This window comes from Hoplias malabaricus, chromosome 4 (genome assembly GCF_029633855.1).
Source record: "Hoplias malabaricus isolate fHopMal1 chromosome 4, fHopMal1.hap1, whole genome shotgun sequence".
Classification (NCBI taxonomy): domain Eukaryota; kingdom Metazoa; phylum Chordata; class Actinopteri; order Characiformes; family Erythrinidae; genus Hoplias; species Hoplias malabaricus.
The window spans coordinates 61,190,763-61,204,173 of NC_089803.1; the positions used below are offsets into that span (position 1 = coordinate 61,190,763).

Here is a 13,411-nt window from a genome sequence, read left to right on the forward strand (position 1 = left end):
CGTGATTGAATGGTGTTGCTCATTGTAATGCAGTTTCCATTTAAAAAAAGAATTAAGTATAAAAATATAAAAGGCGTCGAAACACTTGCACTTTTTTTTCACTACTATGTTAAATTCAGCACATAGACCGTAAATGTGCCTTAAAATATGCTCACTGAAGTGGACTTATTTCAGAGAAATTCTACAGAACCCGTATGCGTGTTATATTTAGAAGGGGCTGTGTGTCAGATTGAGTTACTTAAGAAAACGATCTCTAAAAATGATGACTACATAATTCAACGATTCTTAAAGAAAAAGCAGAAGGACTGGCCCTGTAATGAAACCCTAGAGGAATGTCCACTTTGAGTGATGCTGAGCTGTAGAGGGTGTGTTTTTTTTTCTTCTCTGTGTGTGGTTTCTCTCTGATGCAGTGACATGCAGCACGTAGGCATCCGAACCCAACTCAGCATCTGTCAGAACCTGGAGGAGCCTTTTATTCTATTATTCGCATTAAAGTGAATATGTTTATGAAAAGCAATGCGACTTTAACACATTTACAAGCACGAGACGTAGGTTTTCGTGAATATATAAAAACAAGGAAGTGTAAAAAATAAAATAATTAAACATATTAAGAGATTTACAGCGATTTATGGTCACTGTTTGAAAGTATATTTTTTGAAGATATAGTCTAAATAAAGCATACATATTTAAAGAACAAAGTCAAATTAATAGAATAAAAAGGTATAATGAAAAAATGGGCAATAGTTTGTAAATTATTTAATGACCCTGCTTTTATTTTCACCAAAATTCTCTCTTACATATTTAAATTGACCTTGATAATATGCTTCCTAATAAATCTACGTTGTACACGTTTTTTTCATCCACAGTACTGATAATTTTAAAGGAATTGTAATGGAAATGTTTTTAGATTTTATTGTGTGAATTGACGTTTTTCTTCGTAATAAAACTATTTAAATGTTTTATGTGCATTTACTATGCAGTAAGTTATATACCCAAACCTATGCCTTTATTATGAAAATATTAACACTGTCCTTAAAAACGCTATTTTAGTTTAAGGGAGGTTTTTTGGGCTGTGGCGATTTTTGATGCCGCGACTTACATCTTGTCCGCCAGGTGGCGTTTGTTCACGACGCAGTGACGTCACGTTGGGGCACGTTTCTCGCCGGGTTTAAAGAGGGCATGTGGGACACGAGCACTGACCACAGACGCAGAGAGACACAGAGACACACACAGAGAGAAAGAGGGACACTGGAAATACTTTTAGTCTATAATTTATATTCGCAACTTCCGCTACAACAATTACCAAGGAATGACGAGGGAGCTTACGCAGAATAAGATCCAAAAGATCTGGATCCCTTCAAAAGATGAGAAGCCAACCACACCACGAAAATGTGAGTAAAAACCTCCGATAATTCCATTAACTCTCCCCTCATTTTCGTCTCTTATCAATCAGTATTTTTGGTCTAGGTTTTAATTTGGGAAGATGACGAACGCTTTCCCTTTTCACACATTCACTACCGCTGAAATGAAAGGGGAAGTCCATTCCTGTTTCAGTCTTACAGCATATTCAAGTAATGCTATAAGAAATATCTGGGTCCTTTTCAGAGAAACTCAGTATAAAACTGTTCACTGCATTAGATAGGAGTGAGACAAACAAAACTTGATGTCCGTATTAGTTAAGAACTGTGTAATATTTACTCAATGTATATAATTAGGAAGATGTGTGCCCTGCTGCAAAAATAAAAAATATAACATCATAGAGAGTATTAACATTTTCTGCTGATTCTGGTTGTTGTCCAGTAATGTGTAGCTTAATTGTATTTTGGGTAATATCACATTGTACGGGGTGTTTATGTTTTAGCAGGTGAGGTCGGATTAATTTCAATGAAATGGTCTAATGGGGCACTCCAGAAAACTAGTGGAGTAGTGGCAAGCATTAAGGCAGTTCCTATATGAAAGATAAAGCATCAGGTTTGAATTCTAGCTTTGCTTTAGAAGTTGTGCTCTTTAGTTCTACTAAAAGCCGGTAATTTTCTTTACTCCACGCATTTCCTCAGTTAAGATCGTGTTCCAAATCACTCCATACTCCCTATATAGTGCACGTTGTAGGACAAGAAATAACAGTTTTGAACCTAAAGCAGTGTAATGTATGTTAACAGAATACTGTTTTGGTACTCCATAAGTTCTGTGTTATATTATGTTTTGTAAATTCATGGCCTTTCAAGTACGTTATCTAGGGACAATGGAGAGATTTGAGATCCCACCGGAGGTTTACCGGTGTTTCAGCTCTCAGCGCTAGCACGTTGCAAGTAGTGAATAGTTAAACACTGAAATAAACGCTGAAATAGCAGATATTCACTTGCCTTCCATTGGGCTAATTTGTCGGTCCTCACTGTTGATTTGTGTGTCGTTATAAATTATATTCCAGGATGTTAAATAATCCATTAACTAACCTTTAGAGGCTAAACTACCGCTCTGGCTACGATATAATGTGACCTCGTAACTATAGCAACCTTTTGGAGACGCTGGTCAGCAGTTTGCTTGTTTTTATGCAAATAGGGGTCATTTGGAAAAAGCTTTCATTTAACCCTGCGGTGGGGCGGACTGTGAGGCCTGCATTTAATTAAAAATCAATACTGGTGAGCGGAAAAAAAAACCCTCACATTTTTATAAAAAGCATCAGGTGATTTGTGGATCAAATGTATGTTTTGAAAAGTAAAAATGAAACATGGTAACATTTTTAAACAGTAATTATGTGTTACAAAATCTGAACACCAAGCTGGTGCTTACAAATTTATTGATTCTAAATAAGGAAATTTTTTTTTTTTTTCCTTTCTGTGGTTTGCCTGCTTAGCTGCCAGAGGTCCCCTTGAGTAATGGATTAGTGCATTGATTGGGATTCGGGCTGTGCAATCTCTGGGGGATAGGCAGGTGAACAAATAGATGCTCTGCCTACAGCACTTCTTTTTTTTTTGGGCTATTTTGGGATGATTTATGTTTGTTATTTACAAGGTTTTTAGTGTGACAGTGACAAATATATATCATCGCTGTCCAATTAAAAACATGTATCCCTAATATTGTAAATTTTTTGTTTACTGCTTCATTGAACAGTGTTCACATAGTGGGAAAATTTCATGATGAACACTAGAATGCTCCCAAATATTTTTATACTAACTTCCAGTTAAAGTAAAAAAATTTTTATTTATTTAGTTTTTTAATTTCCTATAATGTTACTATTTTGGGAGATACGTGTTTTTAACCACTTCTTTAATGTCATCATGTAGTGACCTTACTGCATTGTGTATGAGAATGGTGGAGGTTAATGAGCTCAGCTTGTGCTGACCGAGCAGAGTTTGAGTTTGTCTGGGGTCCTGTAAGGATGCCCTGCTAAGGAGAGGGGATTATGCTGGCTGTTTGAGCTCAGTCTTTCCATTCATATGCAGTGTGTTTCAGAGAGCTGAATGGAGCTCACTCATAGCCTCATGCTGCTCCCCCCTGCAGAGTCTCCAAGGGTCAAAAATTGTGTGAAAAAAGTGGAGCATAGATGGACATGTATACAGTTTTCCCATAATCTATTCTGAATTAAGTGATTTTAAAAAGATAGTTTGTCCATCGTTTGCTGCAGTAACAGCTTCCAGCTACATTTCTGTGAGGATTCTATGGTATACACAAAGGGTGCATAAACTATGCAAACTGCAAAATCATGCAAGAAAATGTATATATATATTTTATTAATGTAGAAATAACTAAAATCTTTTTACATCAACTTCTATTGAAAGTTAAGAAAGCTTTTTCCTTCTCCTATGAAGTTAAGTTTTTTTTTTAGTGTCTGTGTCTGACATGGCTGAGGCTGGGCAGTGGGTGGACAGATGGACTGCTCATCTGAGACACGTGACTCCGTGGCACGTGTATAGGCACTGGAGTGAAGGAAAAAGAATGAAGGGGGTGGGGGGTAACGGAGAAAATCTCCTCTTTTACTATCTGTCTCTCTCTCTATCTCTCTCTCTCTGTCCCTCCATTCCTGCAGTGGCATGCAGCCAGTCATCCACACCCACACAAACCCCCACACAAACACCCACAACCACTCTCCGAATGACCTAATTCTACATGACAGGGATCTCGTGCAGAGAAGAGGGAATGAGGAAGCTGGAGGGTATAAAAGGGGTTATCGAGTTTACATTTTCTCTCTGTCACACACACACACACACTGTCACGCACACATATGCATTCGTATGTGCAATCACATACATTTTTTCCCCTTCAAAATGTCACAATTTAGTTATGCCAACATTTTGAAAAACTGCTGAAAAACCCTCTCTAATTAAATATCAGTTGACAGAAATTATTCTAGAAAAAACTTAATTATATTTTACAAAATAAATGCTTTATAAACTATTAAAATGTCTAAATCTCTCTATACATTGTCATTCAATTGTTTTATAATGTAAGCTGAAGCTGCCTGCAGATACTTTGGCTGAAATGTGAAGTGCATCAAAAATGTGTAAAAAGGTTTTCACATTTTTATATCCAAGTGCTTATATTCACTACCATCTCTTTCTCTTTCAGCTGGTGGCGGTCCACATTTGGCCAACCCTCCTACTGTCATTGTGATGGTTGGTCTGCCTGCAAGAGGCAAAACGTACATGTCTAGGAAACTCACACGCTACCTCAACTGGGTGGGCATGCCAACAAAAGGTAACTATTACAAACTCCACAATAGAATATTTGGCCAACATTTTACCTGCTGATATATTAAAATAATCTTCACCAAGATTCTTATAAAGTTATTGTCACTTTGACTGTTTTTTGTTTCCAGTGTTTAATGTTGGCGAGTATCGAAGGGAGGCGGTTAAACACTACAGCTCATATGATTTCTTCAAATCTGACAACAAGGAAGCAGTGAGAATAAGACAGTAAGTCAGCTCTCTACTTTTGATAGATTTTATTTTATTGAAAAACCTAAAAAAAAGTCCATGAACTGTGAATCACACAATGACAATCTAAATGTGTGTACTAATGTTTCTTTCCTGTAGACAATGTGCCTTAGCTGCTCTCCAAGATGTAAAGAAGTACTTGACTGAGTTAGGCGGTCAAGTTGCAGTAAGTATATTCTCTTGAGGAAAAACCACACATACCCCTACACATTCCAAATGAATCATACATATTACATCAACACATTTGTCCTTCAGTTACTCGACAGTAATTGTGTTGATGTATTATGTTTCATAATTCATATAATTACATGTACAGGTTTTTACTGAATTCATTCTCTGCAGGTCTTTGATGCCACAAACACAACCAGAGACAGGAGAGACATGATTCTGGACTTTGGTGCTGAGAACGGCTTTAAGGTGGGTCATTTCATAGAGCCACTTTAGTAACACTAATGACGCAAGGAGTTGCTGGAAATAAACAGAACTAACTTTAAATCTGTCTTCCTGCAGATCTTCTTCATTGAGTCTATTTGCGAGGACCCAAATGTGATCGCTACGAACATCATGGTATGTTAACAGTCTTGATGTATGCTGTGATAAGTGCAGTAATAAAAATCTGTTCTTAGAATACACTTTTAAAGTATTCTTGCTTTTAATATAGAAGGTTTACAGTGGACACCAAAAGTATGCATAGTTTAGTCTATAGTCATGACTTAAAGCCTATTTGTTAATTAAATTACAGAAGAAAATTTTGTATACATCCATACATTTTACTACAGTAGGTTTACTGTGGGAGGCCACTGTCAGTTTAATTGAGTCTTAGGTTATAATGTAAATCCTGTTTGCTAGCTCCACTTCAGAATAAATCAATTTATGGCTAAGCTTTCAGAGTGGGGTGTTTGCATTGTGCCACAACAGTGAAGTTATCATTCAAAATTTGTTGAATCCACTCCAGAATCAGTCGATTTATTTTCATACCTTTACTACGGTATGTCAGCCATGTTTATGTAGCCATGTCTGAAGCTATAATTAACAGTATACACCGGCCAAACATAACATATTATGACCTCCTTGTGTATACACTCACTGTCCATTCTCCCAGCTTCACTGACCATACACGAACACTTTGTAGCTTAGCATTTACAGAGTTGCTCTGCATACTTTGCCCCATTACACCCTCTTCAGTGTTCATTACAGAGTAGGCATGATCATTCTGTGCTGAAGTAATACTGATGTGGTGTGTTGTGCGGATATGAGTGGATCAGACACCGTAGTGCTCCTGCAGGTTCTAAAACTGCTCAGTGCTAGACTGAGAATAGTCTACTGGTAACCCAAAATATCCCCTACAAAAAATACCTCCTCTATGGGTGTTCTTTGGGGGTCCTGACCATTGAACAGGGGCAGACCAACAGATGCACTGCAGTCTGCAATTATAGAATTACAGTGTGCACATACAGTCAGTGGACACTGAGTGCAGACACAAGGAAATGGTAGTAATGTTATGGTTGATCTATGTCTGTGTGTAAATGCATTTCAGAATTAATTTAATCATGGGCAAGCTTTTCCTGAAATGATTCTTTTTGTGCTGTATTAGTTTTAACCACTTAAATTCTTAAGGATTGGTTTCCTGGACTTCAGTGGATAGGAAATTTATTTTCTGATTTAAGTATATTAATGTTAAATGTTAGTTCTGCATAATATTGTGCATTTACTTCAGACTGCCAGCTGGCCAATATGCCATACAGAATGGGAAAACAGTCTAAGAAGTAAGTAACTAATAATATTGTGTTGTTTAAACATGATTTTTTTTTTTTATCTCTCTGGAAACAGGAAGTGAAAGTGTCATGTCCTGACTACCAAGACTGCAATAAGACAGATGCCATGGAAGACTTTCATAAGAGGATTGAATGCTACAGATTGAACTATCAGCCCCTAGACCCAGATGATTATGACAGGTACATTTTTAAAATGTATGATTTTCCCATTAAGCGCAAACAAAGATCTCCAATGATTCTTTCTTCACATTATGAAACAGCCATTATAGTGACATCTAGTGGCCTGAATGTATGAAACATTCAGCACTAAACCTAGACATATTTAAAAGAGAAATTACAATATGTAAAAACAAGTTACTGCTGTTTATTGTGCATCAAACTTCATTATTGGGCTCTTAAAAGAAAAAAAAAATAAATGCAAGTATATTATAGAAGCCTTTTAATCATGAGAAGAATCACAGCTGACTTCTGTTTTCTCAGGAACCTGTCCTTCATTAAGGTGATTGACGTGGGCCGCAGGTTCTTGGTGAACCGTGTTCAGGATCATATCCAGAGCCGTATCGTCTACTACCTGATGAACATTCACGTTCAGCCACGCTCCATCTACCTGTGTCGCCATGGAGAGAGTCAGCACAACATACAGGGAAGACTGGGTGGAGACTCTGGCCTTTCCACACGTGGAAGAAAGGTACGGACACAAGCAAACTTTGTATAACATACCCAGCTGTATCAATGTCATTATTTGATGAAAGAACAAGAACCATTTGATCGTTTTGAAGCACAGATTTTTTTTTTTATGAATACTATAAGTCTGTGTAGAAGAATTATTAATTTATCATATGCGGTTTTAGTCATGCATATAACAAAAAAGAGATTTTAGTACTAGCACCCCTTGTGGAGAATTTAAGCTGCTCAAAATGAATGAGCGAGCTTGTGAGTTAGTGCTTATGAGGTATGACTTTTCATTAATTTTAGTTACTAGCCTTGTGTTTCAGTGGAAACTAAAGAAGCATGCCTGATATCTCTTTGAACTATTTCTTTGAAAGTGCATATTGGTTCACTGACTTACTCTCTGCAGTTTGCAAGTGCTCTAAGCAAGTTTGTGGAGGAGCAGAATCTTAAAGATCTGAAAGTTTGGACTAGTCAGATGCGAAGGAGCATCCAGACAGCCGAGGCCCTTGATGTACCATATGAGCAGTGGAAGGCCCTGAACGAGATTGATGCTGTACGGTTATTATTACGCTATCCTCTTTCATTTGACTTTGTCCATTTGTTTCTAGCCTTTCTTTAATAATCACCATGTGTTTGTGTGTGTTCAGGGTGTATGTGAGGAGATGACTTATGAAGAAGTGAGGGAACGTTACCCTGAAGAATTTGCTCTAAGAGACCAGGACAAATATTATTACCGCTACCCCACTGGAGAGGTATGACACAGAAAATGCGTGTAGCAGCTCATTGTGTTTAACAAGGGAATACTGCCTTTATTAGCATACATTTATTATTACAAATGCACCTTGCATAATTCTTGATTTCTCTGTATCACAATTAAGTCCTATCAGGACCTGGTCCAGCGACTGGAGCCAGTAATCATGGAGCTGGAGAGACAGGAGAACGTCCTGGTCATCTGCCACCAAGCCGTCATGCGCTGCCTACTTGCTTACTTCCTGGACAAAAGTGCTGGTAAGACCTGCGTAAAACCTTTAACTGGTCATGAACTGCTGATTCTGTTAAATGGTCATGTAATCTGGACTAACCCTGATTTCTGTCTGCAGATGAGATGCCTTACCTTAAGTGTCCACTCCACACTGTCCTGAAGCTGACCCCAGTGGCTTATGGTAAGATTCTTGTTGTAATTAGCACTGATCTATTGCTCTCTCATGTTCAGCAAAAGAAGAAAAGGTGCTAACAATATGTTTTGCTAATCTTTCAGGCTGCAAAGTAGAGTCCATCTCGCTAAATGTTGAGGCAGTGAACACCCATAGGGAGAGACCTGAGGTAAAAACAAAACTCTCACACATTTAATATAAAATAGATAAATAAATAAAGCAGTCTCTCTCGTTTTATCACTGGATCTTTAACTACCAAAATCTGTTGACTAGACAGTGTTTAGTTGTACCCCAGTAATATGTTGGCACTAGCTTGAACAGAAGCATTTGATATAATAGTGATGATAAGGAACATTTGACACTGAAGTAATATCTTATTTACTATATTATGAGTTATTGTAGAATGTATATGATATAAATAGTAATTGCTATTCTAAATAGCAGTCTAAATAAACACAGGACTAATAATCTGTCTGTCTCTGTGTCATTCTCTCTGTCTGTGAAGGAGATTAAGAGGTGTCCAGGCACTCTAATCAGAAGGAACAGTGTGACTCCTCTGTCGAGTCATGAGCCTACTAAGAAGCCTCGGATCGATTCCCTGGAAGACCCTACTATTCCAGAATTGACTCCCGCGCCGCTGACCTTCTGTGCAAACGGTTCTATTGCACTGGCAACACAGGTATGTGTCTATCTGAATACCAGACTAAAACCTGTGTTTCTACCTGACACCAAAGTCTGTGTGTAGCTTTGTGTTTTTGCCTGTGTGTGTTTACTGCTTCACTACCACTCCATTGCTGTAACTCAGCAGCTACTCTATTCATGCTCTCATCACTCACATTCTCTCTCTTCCTCCTCACATTTCCCTTTCTCTCTCATGCTCATTTTTGCTACAGCACTGGCTTGGCCAAGCCTGCCTGTGAGTATCAGAATTTTGTCAGCTGATTCTATAATATTTTCATTTCATAGTTCAGAGGCCTGTCTCACAAAGCATATTCAGCTTAGAAAAGTGGGTCCCTCGCTCAAATGGCTAGAAATGCATCTTTAGATACTAAAGATGTCATGACAGACTACATTGGGGTGGGAGAAATTTCAGTGTCATTTTTAGGAATAGTGGTAACACTTGAATAACACATACACACACTTACATTTTGCTTAAACAAGAATGCCTGACATGTTTACCTCCATGTCATCAGTGGCTGATAAAATATATTACTTAAGCCTGCTGTGTGTGTGTGTGACCAGATCTCATTCGACTTCCTCTGTGTCTTTTTGCCTTTTCACTTAATCCTTCAATTTATTTTCTAACATTTAACTTTTTCTTTTGTGTGTGTCTTGTGTTTTGCATGCCTGAAGGCGCTCTGTTTTCCACTACTTGAAAGTCATGTCAGTGCTGCTGTTTCAGAGGTAATACTAAAGCCTCTGAAGAGCTCATTTAGAGTAGTTGTGGGAGCAAGCGTATTAATCTTAGTTTGGTTTAAAATATAAAAACTTTTTCTTTTTTAAAGTATAAAGAGTGTATATATTTTTAAAAATGCTAAATTTTCAAGTGGAATATATAATTAACTTTAATGTTAAAAGCATTTTTGTTGGTTCAGTCAACATGAAACTTAAACATACTGTAAAAGACAGCTGATGGTTTTTCTTCTTCTTATTATTATTATTATTATTTTGTTATTTAAAAATGACACAAATGGAGATGCATTAGTTTACTCATTAATTTGTCTTAAATGAAGCACAGGTTTTCAATGGCCCTGAAGAAAGTTTAGTGGGGGTATTAACTAGCATTTTAGCAGAGAATCTGAGATCTGATCTCTGTCCTGAAAAGGACACTTGGCTAAGTGTACTCAGGTTTTGGTTACACACAGGGTATTAATTATCTCTTACCTCACATGACCTTGCACAGGGAGGTTAAAGCAAAAGGAGGGAGTACAGGAACCTGGTTAATTTGACATTTTGTAACCTTTGCAGGCTCTTAATATTACGTAAGGGTATAAGACTCGTTTAATTTTTGGATTCTGAATTGAGGCTTGTGTGACACGTATTAGTGGTAGTTTACTGCTGTGCATAAACATTCTAAGCATCATAATAATCCACTGCTCAATTTGTTTAAAAAGCTTTGCCAGAACTGCCTTTAGCCAGCAAATCCTGGGTAATCGAGTTAAAGAAAACACAATATTGTTGTAAATTATGTATAATTCATTGAATATAGATGCTTTGAATGTTAAAGCCACCATATTCTCTGTGATTGGCTTGTGCAGGTGGCTGTTAACAAGGCTATTAATCACTGTCTGTTTTCTTTACACAGAACATGAACCGATGTGCCACAGAGAGCCATGACATCCCTCAGCTTTGCCAGTGAGAAGCCTTTTTCTTTTGGCTAATTCATAAACAAGGCATTGCAGCAGAAATTCACCTGAAGAGTCCAAAGATGTTTAAGCTTCTTCTGTTCCCCTGCAATCACAGGACATGGGCACTGAGTGACTACCTGGGCAATTTGAGTACACCCTAAAAATGGTTTAATGAATACTTGGGACTGTGAGCAGCAGCTGATGGCTGCTGTGTATGAATGGGTTCTTTTTCTTATGTCATGAAAGGACAGGAATGAAGCATTGTGGCAGGAAGTAATCCCGCAGACCTACATTCACATCCCTGCAATTTAACAGCTTTCCTGGCTCTCCTTTCATTTATAGATTGCCTCATGTTGCCACACACTTTGCGTGAGAGGGCTTATGAAACTTGGTTTGAACAGGGGTCTCAAACCAAATCTGTGCACATGTATGTAATGAGACACACCAAAGAAAGTTAAAGGTTGACTCAAATTGGGTCTCATTGATATGAAGAAATCACCACACCTCTGGTCAAATGATGTTTTGTTAATTTTCATAATAACACATCCTCTACAGAGAGCATAGATAAATATGTATTCACTTTATCTATGTTTTTAAACTATATTTACAAATATTAAGTTTAATATTTTGAGAAAACAGACACTCATTGTCATTGGTGTGAAGCACTGAATTTCCCATTGTGAAGCATTTTAATTGTGTGAGTGAGATACAAGCATATTAACAGGTCTATGAAGTAATTTGCATCTAAAAAATAAAAAATAAAATATAAACATTGCCCAACGTTAGGAATAGTTTTACTTTTTTTATTTTAACATGTTAAATCGAGCAAATAAATAGGAACCGTTCATTAAAATATTTATATATTCACATGAAAATGAACAGAAACATATAAATTGACCAGGCTGTGCCACAATTTTTGCACACCACCATATCAAATCTAAATACCAACTTGTGATTATCCCACTTTATATGATGTCATTTCCTTGTCATATCTCTAAGGGTTGTAATGAATGCCCCTATGCTGCTGCTGGCCATTTATAAGGGTTTTTTCTTCTTAATATTTCATATTATTGTTTTGAGATCTCATGCACTGAGAGATGATAGTATGTGTTGATGGTGTGTTGAGGATATTGTGACTGCATTTGATGTGTGGATGTATTTATATTTGTATTTGATGGTACTTGCAGTACTTGTATTTTTCATTGTCATGCTGACAGAGAAGTTTCTTTTAATTTTTTTTTTAAAAAACACAGTGTATATAAATGAATTCCCTAGAGTGCCTAGTGCTTTGGCTTTTCAGGCCAACAATGTGTTTTCTGTACTCATCTAGCATCTAGTAATTTTTTTTTTTTTTTTAAACAATTCATCTGTTATTACTGTTCTATATGTATTAAGATTGTGGGAGAATTGTGCACATTTTAACGACTATAAATTTCTCTTTTTACACTTTGAATTTATACATATCTTAAGTATTGAGCAAGAAGAATTTAATACAGGTGCAGGCTTTACCTTTAACACTAGCGCATATAAATATATGTATATTGCTAAAGTGAATTAGTTCATATGACGCAGAGCTTATTTGTTGTACATGACATTTTTTGAGGAACTAAAATGATCATGATTCAAATAATTTTTCATAACAAAATGTAGGTGCAATATTTATCATTCTCAACTGTAGTAACTAATAATATTTTGCTTATACTTGAATTCTGTATTTTTTAATGCTGTAATTTCTTCCGTTAAACTTATTTAAACCTTATTTATTTTTAATATAGCATATTTGAATTTTGAGTACAAGCCACCTATGTTTGCTGAAGCCCATATTGTACAATTTACTATTTCTTTAAGAGGAAGGGACATTTTTTTTTTTCCTCCATTAATTTTTCTGGACCAATTAAAACATTCAAAGAAATCCAAAGAGTTGTGACTTTGTTTATTTCTGCAGTCCAGGCTTTTGTTATTTTTTTTTCCTATAAATGGCTCAGACAGAGACAGTAACTTCCTTCCCACTAAGACCTCTGTAAATGCAATTTTTATTTAACTACATATTGCCATCATTAATTCCACATCTCTCCCACACTCACTCCTTTCTTCACCTATTTCTATGACCTTCTGCCAGAATGGGACAGAGGACATAACACTGCAGTTGATCACATGCTTCTCTTCCTGTGACTGGCTCCATGCAACAAGCAAGCAACATTGCTTGTGTCATTTGGGAACATGTTGCAAGAGCATAGTTTAGTAAACTAAGGTAAACACAGAAACATGGAGGGGAAATACTAGAGCTAATTGAGAAATGATAAGAAAATACTTTACATTTTTATGACAGCTCATTTGAAAGTCTGTGATGCCAGTCAACATGGTAAATTAAGTATATAAAATCTATAGGAGAAAATAAAGCTAAACATACAGCATTTTTAGTAAGTAAAAAGACCTGTAGAATACATTTAACACTATACCTTTATAATTAGTGAAATCAGTTACTTTAATATGCACTCCCTGTGGTTTGGACACTTAATTGTGCATAA

General features: G+C 36.7%; 1 protein-coding gene across 3 annotated transcripts; it reads left to right on the plus strand.

The window, feature by feature from the left end:
• Positions 1 to 1,220: 1,220 nt before the first annotated feature.
• pfkfb3 (6-phosphofructo-2-kinase/fructose-2,6-biphosphatase 3) lies at positions 1,221 to 12,769 on the plus strand. Of its 3 annotated transcripts, none has more exons than XM_066668296.1 (16): positions 1,221 to 1,391; positions 4,567 to 4,695; positions 4,817 to 4,913; positions 5,034 to 5,100; positions 5,277 to 5,351; positions 5,445 to 5,501; positions 6,765 to 6,889; positions 7,190 to 7,397; positions 7,788 to 7,934; positions 8,029 to 8,133; positions 8,260 to 8,389; positions 8,482 to 8,544; positions 8,640 to 8,704; positions 9,041 to 9,214; positions 9,889 to 9,939; positions 10,841 to 12,769. In XM_066668296.1, exons 1-16 carry the CDS (start codon positions 1,310 to 1,312, stop codon positions 10,892 to 10,894), a joined length of 1,629 nt encoding a protein of 542 aa, XP_066524393.1. In that variant the 5' UTR covers positions 1,221 to 1,309; the 3' UTR covers positions 10,895 to 12,769. The 3 variants fall into 3 exon arrangements, with proteins under 3 accessions (XP_066524393.1, XP_066524396.1, XP_066524394.1); XM_066668299.1 differs by lacking the exon at positions 10,841 to 12,769 and adding an exon at positions 9,429 to 9,451 and having other exon boundaries at positions 9,889 to 9,943; XM_066668297.1 differs by lacking the exon at positions 9,889 to 9,939.
• The last annotated feature ends 642 nt before the right edge of the window (positions 12,770 to 13,411 follow it).